This window comes from Nuphar pumila, chromosome 4 (assembly GCF_984573655.1).
Source record: "Nuphar pumila chromosome 4, dmNupPumi1.hap1.1, whole genome shotgun sequence".
Classification (NCBI taxonomy): Eukaryota; Viridiplantae; Streptophyta; class Magnoliopsida; order Nymphaeales; family Nymphaeaceae; genus Nuphar; species Nuphar pumila.
In genome coordinates this window covers 9,464,218-9,483,527 of record NC_143252.1, presented here as the reverse complement: position 1 = coordinate 9,483,527, position 19,310 = coordinate 9,464,218, and the positions used below count along the sequence as shown (strand labels likewise).

At 40.7% G+C, this 19,310-nt stretch overlaps 2 protein-coding genes across 2 annotated transcripts; both read left to right on the top strand.

Annotated features, from left to right (window-relative positions):
- The first annotated feature begins 1,266 nt into the window (after positions 1–1,266).
- Positions 1,267–15,549, top strand: LOC149839307 (exocyst complex component SEC15B-like). The gene is made up of 2 exons (XM_090002447.1): positions 1,267–3,910; positions 15,037–15,549. Exon 1 carries the CDS (start codon positions 1,414–1,416, stop codon positions 3,895–3,897), a length of 2,484 nt encoding a protein of 827 aa, XP_089858573.1. The 5' UTR covers positions 1,267–1,413; the 3' UTR covers positions 3,898–3,910; positions 15,037–15,549.
- Positions 15,550–18,657: 3,108 nt separating this feature from the next.
- LOC149839306 (uncharacterized protein At5g01610-like) lies at positions 18,658–19,140 on the top strand. The gene has a single exon (XM_090004843.1). It carries the CDS (start codon positions 18,658–18,660, stop codon positions 19,138–19,140), a length of 483 nt encoding a protein of 160 aa, XP_089860969.1.
- The last annotated feature ends 170 nt before the right edge of the window (positions 19,141–19,310 follow it).

Genomic DNA, 19,310 nt, shown 5'->3' with positions numbered 1-19,310 from the left:
TATGGAAAAACAGATTTGTCGCTTAATGACTGATTTCCTTTGGTTTGGGTGTCAACTCCAGGGTAAGCGCCATTTGGTTGGTTGGCGAACAATGGTATTACCTAGGCGTATGATTGGCTTAGGTGTTTTTGTGCTCAGACAGAGGTGTATTGCTCTTGTGGCCAAGAAATGCTGGTTGACCCATCAACCGAGTTTTCCATGTGCTCGTTTGCTTCATACTAAATATGGTGCTCCTGATTTATTTCTTCTTCATCATGAAAATCGAAGGTTGGCGATCTTGCACTTGCGTAGCATGTGACTGAGAGCCTTAGCGTTTTTCAAAGAACAAATTGGGGATGAGGGAAATTACAACGAGTGGTCACAATGGGCGATTGCGCTAAATGATGCATTTCACACCCACAAAGTGTATAGATCGTTGCTCCTGATCAACGTTCACTCATCTGATCAACGTTCACTCATCGGTGGTGCCTTCTAGTCCAGCGGATCCTGGTTGAGTTCGGCTTTGTTGTCTGTTGTTATCTGTCTGTAGTTTTTTCCTTTAGCTTCTTATTTTTTTTATTTTCTATTTCCTTTTTCTTTCCTGTTAGGTTCATGGGTTCAACATTTTGTTGATCTTCATGAGTGGTAATGTTGATCTTCTTTAGGCTCTCTCCTCCTCCTGCCTCTTTTTGTCACAAATAATCAAAAGGAGGTGAGGAGCATGTCCACCCGTAACTCTCTGGTTCCTCCATTAACGGAGGCCTCTCCACCTGGAGAAAGGGAGAGGCTTGTTCCTTTAATGCCAGATTAATGGGGGAGCCTCCGACGTGGGGAAGAGGAAGGGACTCCCCTCCCTATCTCAATTGTTTTGGGTGAGCACGAGCCCACCCGAGTAAGGTATTACAATACCATTAGGACGCGAACCTCCAAGTCTCAACACATGGTGACGTGAGCTAGCTGCTCTTACCAGACGAGCTTAAGTTCGAAACCCAGGGAGAGCATCCTTTGCTGTAATGTTGAAGCTGGGTTTTATCAATGAGAGCGAGCCCATGTGTGGTTTTGCACTAGTAGTAAAAGAAAGACGTATTTTTACGGTAAGAGGATTTGAGAGACGCTTTAACCTCGTATGTGGCAATGAATCACATAAATAACTTAATTTTCAAAATCACAAAAAAAGTGGTATTGTTTTTTCGACGTTGTAAGAAAGAGGAGTTTTTGGTAATTTGACGCCCCGCCGCCGCCGCCCCCCCCCCCCCCCCGCCAAGCCATCTCGTCCCGACCGGACCCCGAAAACTCAGAACGCCTTCTCAGGCGAAGAAGAAGTGGAGAAGTAAAAGGAAAAGGGGGCAACTCCTTCCCTGCTCAGCCCGGATCGGCGTCGATCCACAGAAGGAAAAGGAAAAAGGAAAAAAGGAAAGGGGATCGCCGGCGTCGATGATGCAGTCTGGGCAGAGGTCGCGCAGGAGAGTGGCTTCGGCGGGGTCTCGGGGGGCTGAGGGTGACGACTCCGGCGAGAAGCTTGACTACCTCCTCATCTCCTCCGCGATCTGCAACGGCGATGACCTCGGCCCGCTTGTCCGCAAGGCCTTTGCCGCCGGGAAGCCCGACGACCTCCTCCACCACCTCCGCCGGTTCGCCCGCTCCAAGGAGGGCGAGATCGAGGACGTCTGCCGCTCACACTACGAGGACTTCATCCTCGCTGTCGACGACCTCCGCGCCCTCCTCGCCGACGTCGACTCCCTGAAGTCGGCCCTCTCCGTCACCAACTCCCGCCTTCAGGAGGCCGGCCTCCCCCTTCTCGCCCCCCTCGAGGAGCTCCTCGAGACCGAGACCGTCCGCGCCAACCTCTCCCTCGCCCTCCGCGCCGCCTCCCTCTGCGTCCGCACCACCTCCCTCTGCGCGAATGTTAACCGCCACCTCTCCGACGACGACCTCTACCTCGCCCTCAAGTCGCTGTCCCTTCTCGAGCGCGACCTCCTTCCCCGCACCCCCTCCTCCGCCCTCCGCCGGATGCTCGACCGCCACATCCCGGCCGTCCGCTCCCACGTCGAGCTCCGCGTCTCCAAGGAATTTAGCGACTGGCTCGTCCAGATCCGCGTCGCCAGCCGCGAGCTCGGCCAGCTCGCCATCGGCCGCGCCTCCTCCGCCCGCCAGCGCGAGGAGGAGCTCCGCGTCAAGCAGCGCCAGGCGGAGGAGCAGAGCCGGATCAGCCTCCGCGATTGCGTCTACTCGCTCCACACCGAAGACGACGACGAAGTGGAGGACGATCGGAGGTCCGACTCCAGTGGCGGCGGAGGGAGCTCCGTCGGCGGCGACGTCGCCGATCTCCAGTCGCTCTACCGCTGCTACCACATATACCAGACCCTGGGTATGAAGGATCGTTTCCGGAAGCAGTATCTGGAGAATCGCAAGTTGCAGCTCACGTCTGACTTCCAGATCTCCTCCATGAGTCCCTTCCTCGAGTCGCACCAGACGTTCTTCGCCCAGATCGCTGGCTTCTTCATCGTCGAGGACCGGATTTTCCGCACCGCCGGCGACCTCATCCTCCGGAACGACGTCGACAATCTCTGGGAGATGGCTGTCGGAAAGATGTGCTCCGTCTTGGAGGACCAGTTCTCGCGGATGCAGACGGCTAACCACCTCCTCCTCATCAAGGACTACGTGAGCCTCCTCGGGGTGACCCTCCGCCGGTACGGCTACCACGTCGATCCCCTCCTGGCGGTGCTGATCCAGCACCGGGACAAGTACCACGAGCTCCTCCTCGCCGATTGCCAGAAACAGATTTCCGATGCCATATCGGGCGACAAGTTCGACCCGATGGTGATGAAGAAGGAGTACGAGTACAACATGAACGTTCTCGCCTTCCACATACAGAACTTCGATATCATCCCTGCGTTCCCTTACATCGCGCCCTTCTCCTCCACGGTGCCGGATTGCTGCAGGATTGTTCGATCTTTCGTCGAGGACTCGGTAAGCTTCCTCTCCTATGGTGGGCAGCTTGATTACTACGACGTGGTGAAGAAGTATCTCGATCGGCTGCTTAGCGAAGTCCTCAACGGGTCGCTCCCCCGGTTGATGAACTCGGGGAGTGTCTACACCGTCTCGCAGGCTATGCAGGTCGCCGCAAATATTGCTATACTGGAGCGGGCGTGCGAGTTCTTCGTCCGGCATGCTGCGCAGCTGTCTGGGATACCGATACGGACAGTGGAGCGCAAGCGCCGTCCAGTTTCACCCCTGACGCCCTCACGGGAGGCTGCGCATGAGCTTCTGCTGAAGCTTGTGAAGGCAAAGGTCGATGAGTTCATGACGCTTCTGGAGAATGTAAATTGGATCACGGATGAGCCCCCAGTGAATGGGAACGAGTACGTGAATGAGGTTGTCATCTACCTCGAGACCCTGGTCTCCACTGGGCAGCAGATTCTTTCTCCAGAGATCTTGGTGGAGATCCTCAGAGGCGTACTAAAGCATGTATCAGGCAGCATCATTGCCGTTCTTGCCGGAGATGGGGTCAAGCGGTTCAACGGGAGCGCGGTCACAGGGTTGGATGCCGATCTCAAGATATTGGAATCGTTTGCAGAGAGCCAGGATAGGCAGCTTGTGAGGGATGGGGAGGAGGTGGAGGAGAACGGTGTGGAGGGTTCTGTGCCTTCTTCTGCCGGTCCGTCGTTGAAGGAGGCGTTAGCAGAGGGGAGGCAAATGGTAAATTTGCTGGATAGTAATCACCCGGAGAACTTCTTGAATCCGGTTATCAGGGAGAAGAGCTATGGGGCGTTGGATTACCGGAAGGTGGTGATCATATCGGAGAAGCTGAGGGATCCGTCAGAGAGGTATTTCAGCACATTTGCTACCAGAGGGGCGAAACAAAACCCCAAGAAGAAGTCTCTGGATGCTCTGATCAAAAGGCTCAAGGAAGTGTAGGAGAGCTCGTCACGTAAGCTTTTCCTTGTTTCCATTTCTTCTTTTTTGGTTGAACTCTTGAGCTCGTTGATGGTCACATCTTAAAAGGCTTACCTTTTCCCGGAATCCATGGATGTTTTTCATCAATTAATTCTGGTTTTAGCTCGGAATTGTTCTTTTTCTCCCCTCTCAGATTGTGTCATATCATTTGCTAAATTTTTGTTTTTATTTTTTTAATTTTGATTTCCATTTTCTGGATATGTTATTTTCTTTTTCTTTTTTAAGTTTATTATTGTGATATCTTGATTAAGGTTATGTTGTTACCGTTTGTTTGTATATTTGGAGTAAACCTAGAGTCAATGTTTTCATCGTCCTTTGCCGTCATAAAGAGAAAAACTTGGAAATGTGATGTGTGTGGATCTAGCTTGTTGGTTCTCAAATAGGTGTAGAGCGTTTGTTCATGTTATCTCTTGCCAAGTTTGTGCGAGTCAGAGCCTCAAGGGTGGTGTTGCTGAGGGACGTTCATTTTGTAGTGAAAAATGTGGTAGGTTAGGATATTATAATTAGTATGTAAGGTGGTCAACCACACTGGTATCTATTTCTGTCCAAAATTGGACTCAGTTAATGTTGATAAAAAATTGGAAGTTGGGAAAGATTTGACTGACTTGTATTCTCAAAATCCTTTTGAAAGATGTGGGGACACAGTACACAAGTCTTGATCTTTCTTTGCCCGAAAAAAAGGTAAAGTCTAAACCAGTTTTTTGATTTCCGTAGCATGAATCACACCATCGAGAAACACCAGGTTGCAATATAATAAAAAAATGTGTAAGTATCTTTTTCGAACTCAAAGGCTTGTTTAGCATTTATGCTATTTTTCATCCGTCAGCACCTGATGGTTCTTTGATGCCTTCGGGAAAGAGTGTAGACCGGGCTTGTGTAAACTTCTTCTCCAAGCTATAGCACTTAGGTATGAGATTTTTGGATTTTCTGATCCCCCAAGACTATAGGGGCTACCCTTATTTATAGGAATTCTACAAGGGATATGGATTCAAGAATTACGGGGTTTGAATCTAACTCAAATGGATCTGTTCTTATTCTTATGGAGCATAAGATTCATCCAAGAAGAGTTCTTCAGATCTCCACACTTAGATTGGGTCGTACTTTGGATCTATTATGACAAAATAACTTGTTTTGGCCATAACTTTTTGTCTAGATGTTAGATTGAGACACCATTTGATGCGATGAAAAGCTAACATCCTCAACTTTAATTCATCTTTAAGTGTAAAACCAAATTCAATTGTTTTGGTAGTATAAAATGCACTCAATGTAAAACCTATCTGAAAAATAGGATTTTCATTTAACAAGTTACATTATTTTCGTCATAACTTCCTACTTCAATATCATATTGACCTGATTTTTAGCTTGTTGGAAAGCTAAGATCCTCTAATCTAGTTGATATTTTGAACGAAAGTCTAGAGGATGTCGTTTTAGAGTTCAAAATTTCAAGCTAGCAGAACTTTATAATGACCTTGTCAAACTTGAGGTGTTTACAAATGTCCCTCTTTGGCATTAATCGAATGCGGTTCAATTTATGACAAAGAAGTAGACACCTATAGAGACTGACCAATTTTTGGTGCTACTCTATTGTCGAGACCTTTTTGGTGGTTCGACTGAATAAGGTTGGTCTAGTGTTGGGACAACTGGGTTTTCGAAACCGTTTATGATATCACCGAGCAAGGTCAAACCAATGTCGGGAGGTGAACCGGGTTTTCGAGACCGTCTATGGTCGCCGAACGAGGTCAGGCCGATTTCTGGATGATTGGATTGCCAAGATCATTTGGTGGTCTTGCCGAGCGAGGTCGGTGCTAGTACAATGACAATTGGATTGCCGTGACTATTTGGTGGTCCCGCCGAACGAAGTTGGTGCTAGTGTTAAAAAGGAAAAGAACTGGGATGTGGCGATCGTTATGGGTCTCGTCGAATGAGGTCAGGCCAATTCAAGAACCGCTTTATTTGTGGTAGAGAGAAAATATTGAGTTTCAGGTAGATGTAATACAAGAGGAATGTAGCTCCCTTTCATGCCCTTTTGACCCGTTTCGATTTTTTATGCCTTTTGGTGATTTTCTTTTGAGAATTGTTGGGTCAAACATTGGAAATCTGATACCTCTTGTAGGTTTATGGATATGATAGAGTTGTCCCACTAAGGCCTTAGGGAAGAGGTACCCTTCCTAGGATGATCAATTTAGAACTGAGACTTCTTGCTTTAGTGAGGGTTGTCAGACATACTTTGGTCCGGTGGCATTGAAGAAAGGCCAAGTCTTTCCTGTATATTCCTTAGGCTCAGGATCCATATGGCTAGAATCTTTGATATATGTAATGATCTTTTATGATATGACTCATGTATTTGTAGTAGAGTGAGTAGTTATGACAACCATGAATAATTGATCATATAAAGTCAAGGTTTTTTGTTTTTTTTCTCAAAATTAGAACTTTACTAACAAGTTGATTCATACCTATGTCACATAGGTGCGGATGCGGTGATGCGGCACTTTAAAAAAACTTGGGTGCAGGGAGGTTATATATATATATATATATATATATATATATATATATATATATATATATATATATATATATATATATATATCGCACCAGCTTGGACACATCTTCCTTTGTGTTAAGTGAAGATATACATAATTTTTAACAGTTTTAAATTAACACTACGTGTATGTTTGTGCATTTATGTATTTATATATATAATATAGATAAAAATGGACTTGATTAGGGTTAACTGAATATACTTTTGGATAGAAATGGACCTCAATGTGGTGGTCTTCATCTAACACAAAGGAAGTTGTGTCCAAGTGTCGCACCTGCCTGGGTGCAAGTGCGACGTTGCTGCGGTGCCTTGTTAGAAGAGTCCATGTGACATAAATTTATACACTTGAGATTCGTACACTTCAGACTTTCCTCCTCTCAGGTTGGTTTAAGATAGCGACACTTGGCTTCACTGAAAATTTTCTCCTCTAATTCTGCCTTGGTTTTTTGTGACTAATTATAGGGACATACGGTTAGGTCTTAAGTCATTCATGTTAGGTCTAATAGTCCTCACTAAGGCTTGAGCTTTGAAGGACTAGGGTTTGACAAAAATGCATTCAAATACACCTCTTGGCCCTAGTTAAGTTTCCTGGAGTCTTTGTTTTAACTTAAAATCAACTTATTCCTCACTTTTGCCATCCTTTGACCGGAGACTTGGCAACCATGGGTCTCATGACTTCTCAGTACAGGAGGGATGCCCCTAGCTATCCAACCTCTGCCTCCAAAAGCCATATGACTGGAGCTTGCCACCTTTCCGTAGGTTTATAAGTATTAACTTTCTCATAGCACACGCTTCTCTATTCTAACCTCTACTCCTAAGGCAACTTTATGACTGGATTCTGCCATTTCGCCATGGACTCGAAATATGTGTTAGCCTAAGTAGACTGCTCTTTTTTGTGCTTTGTTTTTTTTAGCAATTTTCTTTTTTTTTGTACTTTTTTCTTTATTTTTTTCATGCCTTTTTAATGTCATTCCTTATCGAGATAAAAGAAAAATACTCCTCAGGCGGCCAACCTATGAAGCCGATTTGCATAAGAGGTATTCAATACCTATCTCTTTTCCTAGAGAATTAGTTGCCAAGGTGAGTTTTACAGGGTGTATACTTATACATTGATATGATCTCATGCCCCTATAATTCATCCTTATAGACTCATAAATTAGAATTATTGGATAAAAATGCCTTGGCCTCATCGTGTCGCCTTATCTTTCTCTAAGACTTGAATGTCTTATGTGGTAGAATCTCGGTTGTAGGGACATATTTGGAAAATGGCTATTTTTAAGAGAGTTGGATCCGTTCTTGGGACAAGACCTCCGACCTTTAATGATTTTTCAATGATAAGAATAACATCATAATAAAACTTTATCTTCTTTCTATGACCATTGGAGCCAAGGTGAACTGGACTGCTAAGACCTTGCCGAACGAGGTCGGACTAGTTCAAGGACGACTGGGGTGTGGAGGCCATTGTGGGTCCCATCGAACAAGGTTGGGTCAGTGTCCAAAGGTAAACTAGGCTTTCAAGACCACTTGGGTCTCATCGAACGAAGTCGAACCAATTTGGGATTTGTGTGCTTGGTTGCTAGAGGTCTCTTTTTGTCCGAGAGATTTTGATTTTGAATGGCTTTACGATGCCCTATCCCTAGGTTTTAGATAGGTTTAGACTCCTTTGACATGCCCCTACATGATTTTGACAAAAAGGCATCATTCAGAATAGTCTGAAAACAAAAGAAGGGTTTGACAAAAACTTCCTTAGTCTTGTCAACAAGAATAGTATTATCATGCAATGAAGATAATAAGTTGGACCTACAAAAAAAAGTCTTTGAATTTTCTTGGTTTTCTCATATTTTTGGATTTTTAAATGTTTCATTTTTTTTTTGGTTTTCCAAAATTTTTATTTTTTGGGGGATTTTTGTTTTTTTGATTTTTCAAAAGACTATTTTACAGAATCCAGGTTTTGAAGGCTTACTTGAGGCCGTGAGATGATGACTCATGCAGAAGGTCTTTCCTCCTCTGTACCATTGTGATTCTGCCATGACCTGAGGTTGCCTTGTTCTAAGTATGCTGGTCTATCCCCATGTCGACACGCGTTGACACCTGGGCATGCCATTTTACCTTTCGTACATATAAGTTTGTATTTAATTTATAATTATATTTTCGGTATATAATATTTATTTTAGATATAGCACATATATATAAATTATATTCAGTTTATTTTGAATTTATTTGTATTTATGTGACCTTTAATATATATAGTTGTGTTTCCATACCTACATTTTTTGGAATTGCAGTGTCGTACCCTTCGTACCCGTATATGTACCCAGGTGACATAGCACTGAACCCATGTTTGTGGTCAGAATTGCGAAAAGACACGGGAGATCCAATAGCATGTTTCATTTAACAGGTTACCATTTCTCATATATATATTCTGCACCCCTGCCCCCAAGTTTTTTGGAACTGCGGTGTCGCACCCTTCGCACCTGCACCTATACCCGCATCCGCACCCACACTTATGTGACAGCTTCTAAGCATACTCAACCAGATATAACTATAAACTATTTATATTTTGTAATACAAATTCAGAAAAATATTTTTTGGTTAGTTATTAGTTTAAAATTTAAATATCATATAACTAGTTATATATTTACTAGTTTCCCCAAGAATTTACTCAAGTTATTGAATCTGTCAAGGTTTTGACTGTTGGATTAATGTGCAATTGTTATGAAGAAATATGTTTTTTGGTGATAAAATACAAAGTATGGTGCATGAATAAGCTTCCAATGCACCAAAAATTGTGTGAATCCGATATCTGGGTGCTAAATTATGGCTTCTATCATGCTCTCTGACTACTTGTTTGTGATCTGGCCTGATTGGATATTAAATTTAATTACTGATTTCATTATGCATTTCATCAACTGTTTACTGATAATATCAAAATAGAAGGGAAGACGAGGCATAACTTTCACCTTAAGACCTTGATGTGTGTTGGAGAAGAAATAACTGAAAATAAGGCATAAGGTTGATCAGCTTACCAAACTTGACCTACTAGCAAATGTGAGCTCAATCTATGTGTTCATCCCAAGTTTAGGAGCTAACAGATTTGGGAGAACTTATGTTTGTCTCTTGGCTAAGGATTTTTAGGTAACCCTTATTATTTTTATAGTGCTCTTTTGTAAATTGGGACCTTATATTTATAAAGTTTGAGAACTTGCATCTCCCACTAAGAATAGGAATCCTAGTTGATGTCAACCTCAACCATACATACCTTTATGATAAGGCCAAACATCTTTGATCAAGTTCTAATTAAAGTAAGATTCTTTAAAATTGTAGAGTTTGGCAATACCACAATTAAGAGCCAACATATTCCGATATAACAAATACATCCTCAACCATGACTTAGAAATTTGAGATTTACAAAATTCGTATTTGGCAAATTACAATGTTATCTTGAATATACATTTTCTATTATACCAACTTCAACAACTAAAAGCATAATTAAAACTTTGGCCTATAATGCACTCACACTAGTTACAGTAATTTTGCTTACCTATCGCATAGATATATGAATCAATAATGGTCATGTTTGATTGTATAAAATTAAAGTTTGCTTACCTAATTGTGTCATACTAGCTCACCCAGGATTATAATTTATAACCTTAATATGATATGTGAGACTGAGGCTGGGGTTTTCACGTACCCTAAATTGACATCATGTACTAAGTTTCAGATACGCTCATCTTGCAACTAAAATTGGTGAATACCATGATACGATCTCAAACAAGTGGAATTGCATGCAATAGCAAAATAAGTGTTCATGAACCAAATCAAGATTTTATTTATTCAAATATCCATGGATGAATACATTGATATGATCTCAAACAAGTGACAATTGCATGCAATAGCAAAAGAAGTGTTCATAAACAAAATCAAGATTTTATTTATTCAAATATCCATGGATTTCATCAGAATGAATCTTCAAATCCGTGACTCAAAACGTGTCAAATTGCATTTGACTTGGTTCCTGTGGTTGAATAGTTGCAAAATTTTCAAATATCCTTTCATTGGGATACTAGTAGTGAATAAATTGTTTTTAGGCTTGCATCTATGTTAGATGTTAACTTCATTATGGATCAAATAGTTGGCAAAAACAGCTAGGGTTAATGGTGATGCCTAAGTATTGAATTGGTTAACAATTTATAATTCATGAATGGAGAATTGAAGTTGGGGCTCAAGTATTTTTAGCTCTGTGGCTGGTTGTAATGAGCATCTCATTGAACTGCTTCCTTCTTTACTTTGTTTATCTTGTTTTTTGGTCAAGGAATGGATTTATATTTGTATTTGTCCTACAAGGGATGTATAAAGTGATAACTTTATGTCTTGATGATTGTTAAAAGTGACCTTTTTTATTTGTTCAGTTGATTTTCCTTTACAATCACCATGGATATTACATTCATTAGTTGAAAAGTCAACATAAGGTATTCGAAGCATCTGATTGGCTGCCTCGATGAGAAAATTTTCCAGATTTTTGATAGCATGATATTTATGCTGCTTTATCTAGAGAACTGGATTCCCAACATCATTGTGATAAGATGTTTGGATGGTCTGGTCCAGCTGACTAGTTAATGGATGATTGGGTTGGAAGGCGTGGATGTGACAAAGGTGATGTGCACAAGGTCAAACTAGGGATGGAAGTCATATGGGCCAGGTGCAAGGATAATATATTAAAAATCAAATGGCCAAATGATGTAGCCTTGCTGTTCATAATTGGGCCAGTGGTGGACCAGTTGTGGACGAGTTGCTAGCTCCTCTAGTGGATATGGTCGTTACAAAATTAGCATTATCCATTAGAGATAGTCTTGGTGTTTTCATTATATTCATGAGTCTTTGAGATTATCAATGAGGATCTGCTGGGCATTAGTAATAATATTTGTATTCAGATGAATTCAGAAAGATGGTGTGCAGTTTCTAAAGCAATGAAGGTAGGCTGTGGAAAGCATATACATACATTCTCTATGTTGGTGTAAGGCCAGTCTTTAAAAGTCCCTACCCTATTCTTATCTAAATATTTTGGTTGCTGAAGTGTGTAGGGTGATATGTTGTATTAGAAGCACAAGCCTCCAGACTGATCTCCTTTGAATGAGACCCAAATGTTTAGTGTTTAATGTATAAATTTTATGCAGATTGGAGCTAGTCACAACCGAGACATTTATGTACATTTGCATTTAGACTTTTATTTGGATGTTTTAAATTAAATTTGGATCATAGTTAGGATTTGGATTAGTAGGATTAGAGTTTCAGTTTTTCTATAGATATTTGTGATGTCAGCCCTTGATCATGGTTGGATGGTGATTATTCGTAACTTTTTTATTAAATTTAATTTCTAATTTCTATTAATTCTTAGTTTCTTCGTAGTGTAGGAGCAATAGTAATGTAGCTTTTCATGATCTCCGCAATAGAATTGCATCAATTGGTATTAGTGCCAGGTTCATCACATTGATTCAAATAATGGTCCTGATAAAAAAACATGAAGCTCAATCCAAGGAGTTGCATCAATTTTTATGACATATGGCTACTTGGAGGACTTAACAAATCAGTGAAACTCTTGTCTTGCTTACCGGTGATGATGACATGACGAGGCGTGAGTTTGATGGAAGAAAAAGTGGGGAAAAAGCGAGGGGAGTGGATGGAGAAGATGAAGAAGGGAGGGAAGCCGACCGGCAGCCAAGTTTTGGTTGTCCGCGTTGCCCTGCCCCACCAGATTTTTGTGGGAAGTATGAGGGGGTCAGGCAGGTGGGTGTAAAGAACAATAGGAGAAGGAAGATGGGGAAGAAAGGAAGGGGGAGAAGGGTTGGTTGCTAGCGGCCAGAGTTGTCATCGGTTAGAAACGACCAATGGGTAGGTTGTCTACCATTCTGGTGGTGGAGTATAAAAGGATGGTGGAGAAGGGAATGAAAAAGAGGAAGACGGTGGCGGTTGCGGTGGTATTGGGCCATTGTTGGTTGAGGCCATGAAGAATTGGGTGACCACGGGATATTGCCAATCAGGGTAGCTGTCATGGTTGGATGTTGGGAAGACTCGAATGACCATACAACATGGCTAGTTAGCACCCAAAAATACCGCCAATTTGCGAAGTCTTTCGAGTAGTCGTATGCCACATGTGTTTGATGTCGCTTTGTGAGTTGAGCTTCATAGTTTTGATGAGGACCATCCCCAAATCACTCATCCAAATGAATAAAGGCAATGAACCGGACTCTAATACTAATTGATGCAATTCTTTTGCTGAGATCACAAAAAACTATATTACTGCTACTCTTACAGTACAATATAAAGAAACTAAGAATTAATGGAAAAAAATTATGAATAAATCATCATCCAACCATCAACCAGCCAACATAACAAGTAACTAAAACCCTAATCCTATTATAGATCTAAATCCTAACTATGATCCAAATTTAATTTATAATTTTCAAATAACATGATTGGTTCCAAATGGGTTCAGATGCCCCTATTGTGACTCCAATCTCCATCAAAGTCTTTCTATGGTGAATGAAAAGGAGAGGGTCTGAATCCCTTAGCTTATGGATCAAAAGGGAAAAACTAGGGCTGGAAGCCTTGGGCCATGATGATGAGTGGGAGGAATTAAAATGAAGGGGAAAATGATGTTAGAAGGAATGACGTTGAAAGTTATGATTTAGAAACTGGCAGCAAGGTATCCTTTTCTTACCAGTGATTCACAAAGTTTGAGTCAATATAATATGTGCTGCTCCTTATCGCAAATATCATAGATTTCTCAAAACTTATTATAATTTCGTGAAATACGTTTGCTTTTAGATGGAACTCTTTTCAAATTATAATTTGTGATGATGAAAGCAAATTGCACCTTTAGTGGATGTTAGCAAGCTCACCAGTTCGGAGGGTACCAGGTGGACTGAATAAGCCAAGTTTCATTTTTCATCTTGTTTAGGCCTAGTGTTTGTTCGATATCGTGTTCATGTTCACCATTAGCTTAAGCAAAACCTTCATTCCTATATAAAGTAATTAACGTTGTGTCTTAGTGCTATAGCGGAAGAAGGGATGAAGGGGAGATTTTAAGACCATGCCTCCATTATAACAGCCGCACACTCCCAACAACAGCAACAGACCCACATGCACACACTATTTTCTAGCGTATTTTTTAATTTGAGAACCCTGCTTCAGTTGAGACAAGCTGAGTGATAAGTTACGACACATGGACATTTCATTTAGCATGTGTATGCTAAACATGGCACTGACATGAATGACAAACACACTATAATAGTTCTTTCACATAGTCAAACTAATGTTGAACACAGTCAACACCCTCTTCCTAGTTTCATCTAATTTTGTTATGATCTTGGCCCTTTACTTCCTAATTGTTTTTTCCTTTTCAAATTTGTTGTTAATTTTATATTTTCAAATATTAACTTGGATTTGTTATTTATTGTTTATTAATCATAATAGGTTAGAACTATGAATTTGCACTGTTGAGTTGGCATTCATGTTTTATTTCTTTACAATTTGTGTTGTGGATTTGTAATGTGCAGGCATGCACGCATGTGCCCCCCCCCCCCCCCCCCCCACACACACACACACACCCCACCCCACGCCACCCCATGGCTGGTGTGTCCATGTTGTCTGTTATAACCATGTCCATCTATGTGACATATTGATCTTGACATGTCCAGACTCAGTCCATGAACCATCTCTAGCTTGAAATATGGGTTCATTTTTTGGCTGCCCAAACCTACTCCAAACAAGCTGCTAAATGAGCAATACTTGAGCTGGTCACAACAGCTCGGTCCATTTAGTTGTACATTGGGAATGCAAAGAAGCACTTAATGTGTATTCTTTGTAAATGTTACTAATTGATTGGTGCTTCATAATTTGTCGAGGGTCAAAGAATTTGATTATCTTGTGTGATGTCCACTGAATTTAGCCTGATGGCAGCCCTGTAATTTTCCTAAGTCACTAAATTACAAAGACCATATATGTGTGAGTGTAGTAACAGCAGTGTCTGTATTTTGTGACTTGCAAAACCAGGTTAAATTTTAAATTTGCTGCTAGGTGCATTTGCAGCTTCCTATGCCCAATTAAAACCATTTGGCGAATTTCTGTTGTGCCTATAGGAGAGGTGTAGTATGCAGTGCTAATCTTAGGAAGACATATCCAGATAACCAGATCTCTATTTCGCTTTAGCACCCTATTTTTCACACACAGTACTGTATCCCCTTCCATGCTATACTTGATGGAAAACAACACATAAGCAGCCATATATATACCGTCTTAAAGCTATGTCCATGTGGCATAGCTGGATCCATGATTCGTCTGTTTATTTCTTCAATGGTGTTTTTTTTATTGGGGTGATTGTGAATCTTTTGGATGCTTATGCTTCAAGTTATTTTCTGTAGATTCCTTTTTAAGATATTTGCAATTTCCTTGAATTTTTCTGATTTGTTATATGCTAGAGGTTCGTTCTCTCTTGATCCTGAACCTACAGTATCATTTTCTCCCATTTACTGAGACTTATCTCGGTTCTGCATTTATAACAGTGAGGCTCTAAGAAAGATGTGATTTTTTACATGCTGAAGGAAAGGAGGTTTTGAGTGGCCCAGAAATTGCCAGAAGTTAAACTTTGACTGCATGGAACACCAGTTTATCGTGGATGGCAAATTTCTCAAGATTGACAGTTTATTCCAGGGGATGTAGAACAGAATTTCATTGCATGAATGTTCGGTTGGGAGCTCTTTCATGCATGTTCTCACCACTTTTGAAGGAAGACGATGGTACTTCTCAGCATCTGAATAAGTTATCAATTTGATTCAATTTGTTTGTAAGTAAGAAGAATGCACGTTCCTTTGTCTTTGTTTTGTTATATTTCTGAGCATTCATGTGCAACAACAGCAGAGGATTAATACTTTTGTATCATTAGATAATCCTTGATGATCCTGCGTATTCTATGGGGTGATAGTTCTGTCTTTTGTCCAGAATTGTGCTCTTTTTACTTCAATCAGTTTGTTGAATGATTAAAGCAGTTCCAGGAATAAGATTATGATTCTTTTACTATCCGAGTGGCTTCAGCTTTTAGATGGCATTGCAGATTTACAAGTTTCTTTTGCCCACAAATCCTTAGATATTATGCTTGTGCTTTATATCAGTTGGTACAACGAAAAGCAAGGGAAAAGCTTGTCTATAATTTTTTTTTTGGTTAGGCTAAGGAAACCCCTGGTCACCAACCACACATTGGCAGGCCTCTGTTTGGTAAAACCCTTGAGGTTCCCCCTCCCAACCAGAGAGTACACCCAGCTTCGACCTTGTGGCAAGAGATGCCACAACGGTCATCTCATGTCAGGTGACAACCCATGGTTGCCTCAGTTGTCTACAATTCTTATTTTTAAAGTAGTTAAACTTCTATTTGGTGATGCTTACCTGTGCAAGACACTAGCATGAAAAATTTTGAACTGTTAGGAAAAATTGACTTGTTATTATCAAACTTAACTGTTTAATCTCCGGTGAACAATTTATATTTGTGGGTTGGACTTGCTGTTTGATATTGCATCCTCTTTTACCTAAGAAATGTGGTGAAAGGTTGATGTTTTTATGATAAGAAGTTTAAAACGGCAAATTTTCATGCCATGTATCTCTTGGATTAAAAAACAAAACAAAATTTGTTTTCTTTGGTTTTTATTGGGAACGAAAAAATATTAATTTATAAAATAACTCACAAGAAAACCACCCTAACAAGTTAACTTATGTATGAAAAAGTTACCTATCACAAGATTTATACGTATTGCGTTTTAGTTTATCCAAAAATGGCATTACATGCTTTCAATATGTCACAATGGATTATGCAGATAAAACAAAACATGTTTTTTCTGTTCTGATTTTCTCAAAATAGATACAATATTTGTTACTATGGATATAATCTACTAGAAATGGTGTTGATAATCTATTTCGTTACCCGGTAGACTTCATTATCCCGGATATCTGGAGATGCCAAATACGTGGGTCCCTGGAATGTGCCACAACGTTTTCCTGTATTGTTGTACATACCAGAAAAAAAAACTTGGTTCTGGGCAGAAAAGATGGGAAATCCATTTCAAAATTCAATATATTTTTTATGATAGGTGCATTGTTTCTCGACACCTAGTATCGTGTATCAGGCATACCAGTACGGGATACAGGTACCAAACTCGCCTCCAAATCCATGGAAAGAAGTATCAAAAGTTTAAATTACTTGAGAAACATATGCCATCTTACATAAAAACACATTTCTGTTACATTATAAATGAGTAATGAGTATCGAGTTCATTTCTATTAAGTTTTCTGCATACAAACAACAATTTCATCATTTTATTAAGATTTATAAATTATAGTTTATAAAAAATTATTGTACAATAATTATTGGTTTACATATGATGTTTCTTCTCAAAAGGTTGGTTTACGTATGATGTTTAATTATTCTAATATGTACGTATCTTTGTAAAAATATACATTTCATATCAACTTTTTAGAAGCTCGTACCATTTCTTTTAGAAACCGTATTAATGTTTATTAGAAACTTGTATTGATATTGTACATAATCATATCAATGTGCTTCGAATGAAAACATAAAACTTTTTAAGCCCTTAAGTACTCCTACCAGTGGCAACCACGGATTTTATGAAAAATCTAAAGCTGATTGGCAACCGTGATTTTTTAATTTTCATGCATTTTTAAGAATTTTCTAAAAATTATTCCTTCCCCTATCTTGTTGCCACATGTATAAAGTTGAGCTGTTGATTAGCAATTTCGGAGAATGATATTGTGGGGAGAGTGCTGTGACTGCTGTCATGTTCGGCTACAAATAATTTTTTCTTGGCAATTGATTGCATGAGCCCACATAGATATTGATTTTGATGCATGTCTAAGTTACGATCAACCTTATTGCTGAATAACTAGAAAATGAGAACTAAAAATATGAGCATTTTCAATATTTTTTTTGCAAATCTAACCATGTGGATGTGCTTAGCATGATGAATTAGATAGGAATCAATCATTGGATAATGTATTTTCGATGAAAAAATGTGAATTTTGAATGCTTGAATATTTATGAAGATTATGAGCCATTGATTTTAAAACTTAAAAAAAATAACATTTATGCATCAAAATCGGATGATTCAAGAGCGGTTTCTTATAAATCCAAGCATGTAGATCACATCCGTACATTTAGATTCAAGAGAAAAGAACAATTTTTTTTATGAAAATAGCGATTCACACATTAGTTCTCATATTCTAGTGATTATAGTCTTAGGTGAACAGCTATCGCTTTAAAAATAGCACGAAGATGCATGCCATTTGGCATTCCCATTGTTATCATGAATTTAACTCACTCACTTTAACAAAGGTTTTATATGTAAAGGTTAAATGCTATAATACGGTATTCTCTAGTTGAATCTCATAGTGAGTTTTGTTCGTCTAATGTGGCCTCACAAATGCGTTCAGCGTGGTTCAGTTACTAGGAAATGTACTATGGAAACGTGCTCTCCCATCTTATTGGCCCATCACCAGCTCTAAAGGCACAGAACCCATAATAGATCCTCTCTCTATTTCCAACTAGAGAGCATCAGTTACTGTCAGAGCTGCCTTGGATGTCGTTCGTCCATTTGATGAATGGCAGCCAGAACACCATGAATGTATAGGCTATTTCTTAGTTTTTGAGAGCCATTCAAGTTTTAGATTAACAGGATCCACAGTGGGAAAAAAAAACGGCTGAAACAAAAACAAACTTGATGGCCTTCTGTCGGATCCGGACTGCTTGGTGGTTGGAACGGAGACTGGAGAGCGCATCAGGTCAGAGGCAGCTCTGACCTTGGATGCCGTTCATCCATGTGATCAATCGGTCACACTTCAATTTGCGTGTTCGGCCTTCGGTCCTTCCAAACACGCAGTCAGTATATGAGAGGCACCATTCACAGTTATAACTGTTAGATTGGTGATGTCCTTTTGATAGTTGAGAGTGACAGGAAAAGAAAGGTGGATCTCTCTCTCTCTCCACCATACGGTCATTCCCTGCGTTCACACCCCAACTGCAGCAGGGATGAAGACTGAAATAACTCTTTCTCGGTAATCTCACCCCTTCATGCTCCAACCAAAGATCATAAACAACTGAGACAAGAAGAGGAAATAGGAAGATGGGTGTGGCAATTTCACCACCCAAGGCCATTTTCGCCACTCTAGCAGTGTTTCTGCTGCTGCTGGTGGCTGAGGCATCGGTGGGGAACGACACCTACTTTACAGCATATGAATTGTTGGAGGAGTATGGCTTCCCCATAGGGCTGCTGCCCAAGGGTGTGGTGGGCTACGAGCTCGATTCCTCCACCAGCAAGTTCTCCGTGTACCTCAACGGCACCTGCAACTTCTCCCTGGAAGGCTCCTATGATATCAGATACAAGTCCACAGTGACCGGCTACATCTCCTCCAAGAAGCTCTACAGCCTCAGTGGGATCAGCGTGAAGGTGCTCTTATTCTGGCTCGGCATCCTGGAGATCACTGTCGACGGCGATGACCCCGTCTTCTCGGTCGGGATTGCATCGGTGAGCTTTTCGGTGTTGAATTTCGAGTGCCCACAGTGCGGGTGCGGCCTGGATTGTCTCTCTCTTGCAGCTTCAGCATAATTGAGATGTTTTGCAGTACCAGGATCAAGGGGGTCTATTGTTCTTACAATGAATTATTATAGTGATTGATTTGTGCCAAGTGACTTGATTTTTGCCTGTAAGGAAACCTCTGAGTAATTGACATCTGGCAATGCCATTGTCAAGCCAGCCTTATTTCAGTCATTTGCAAT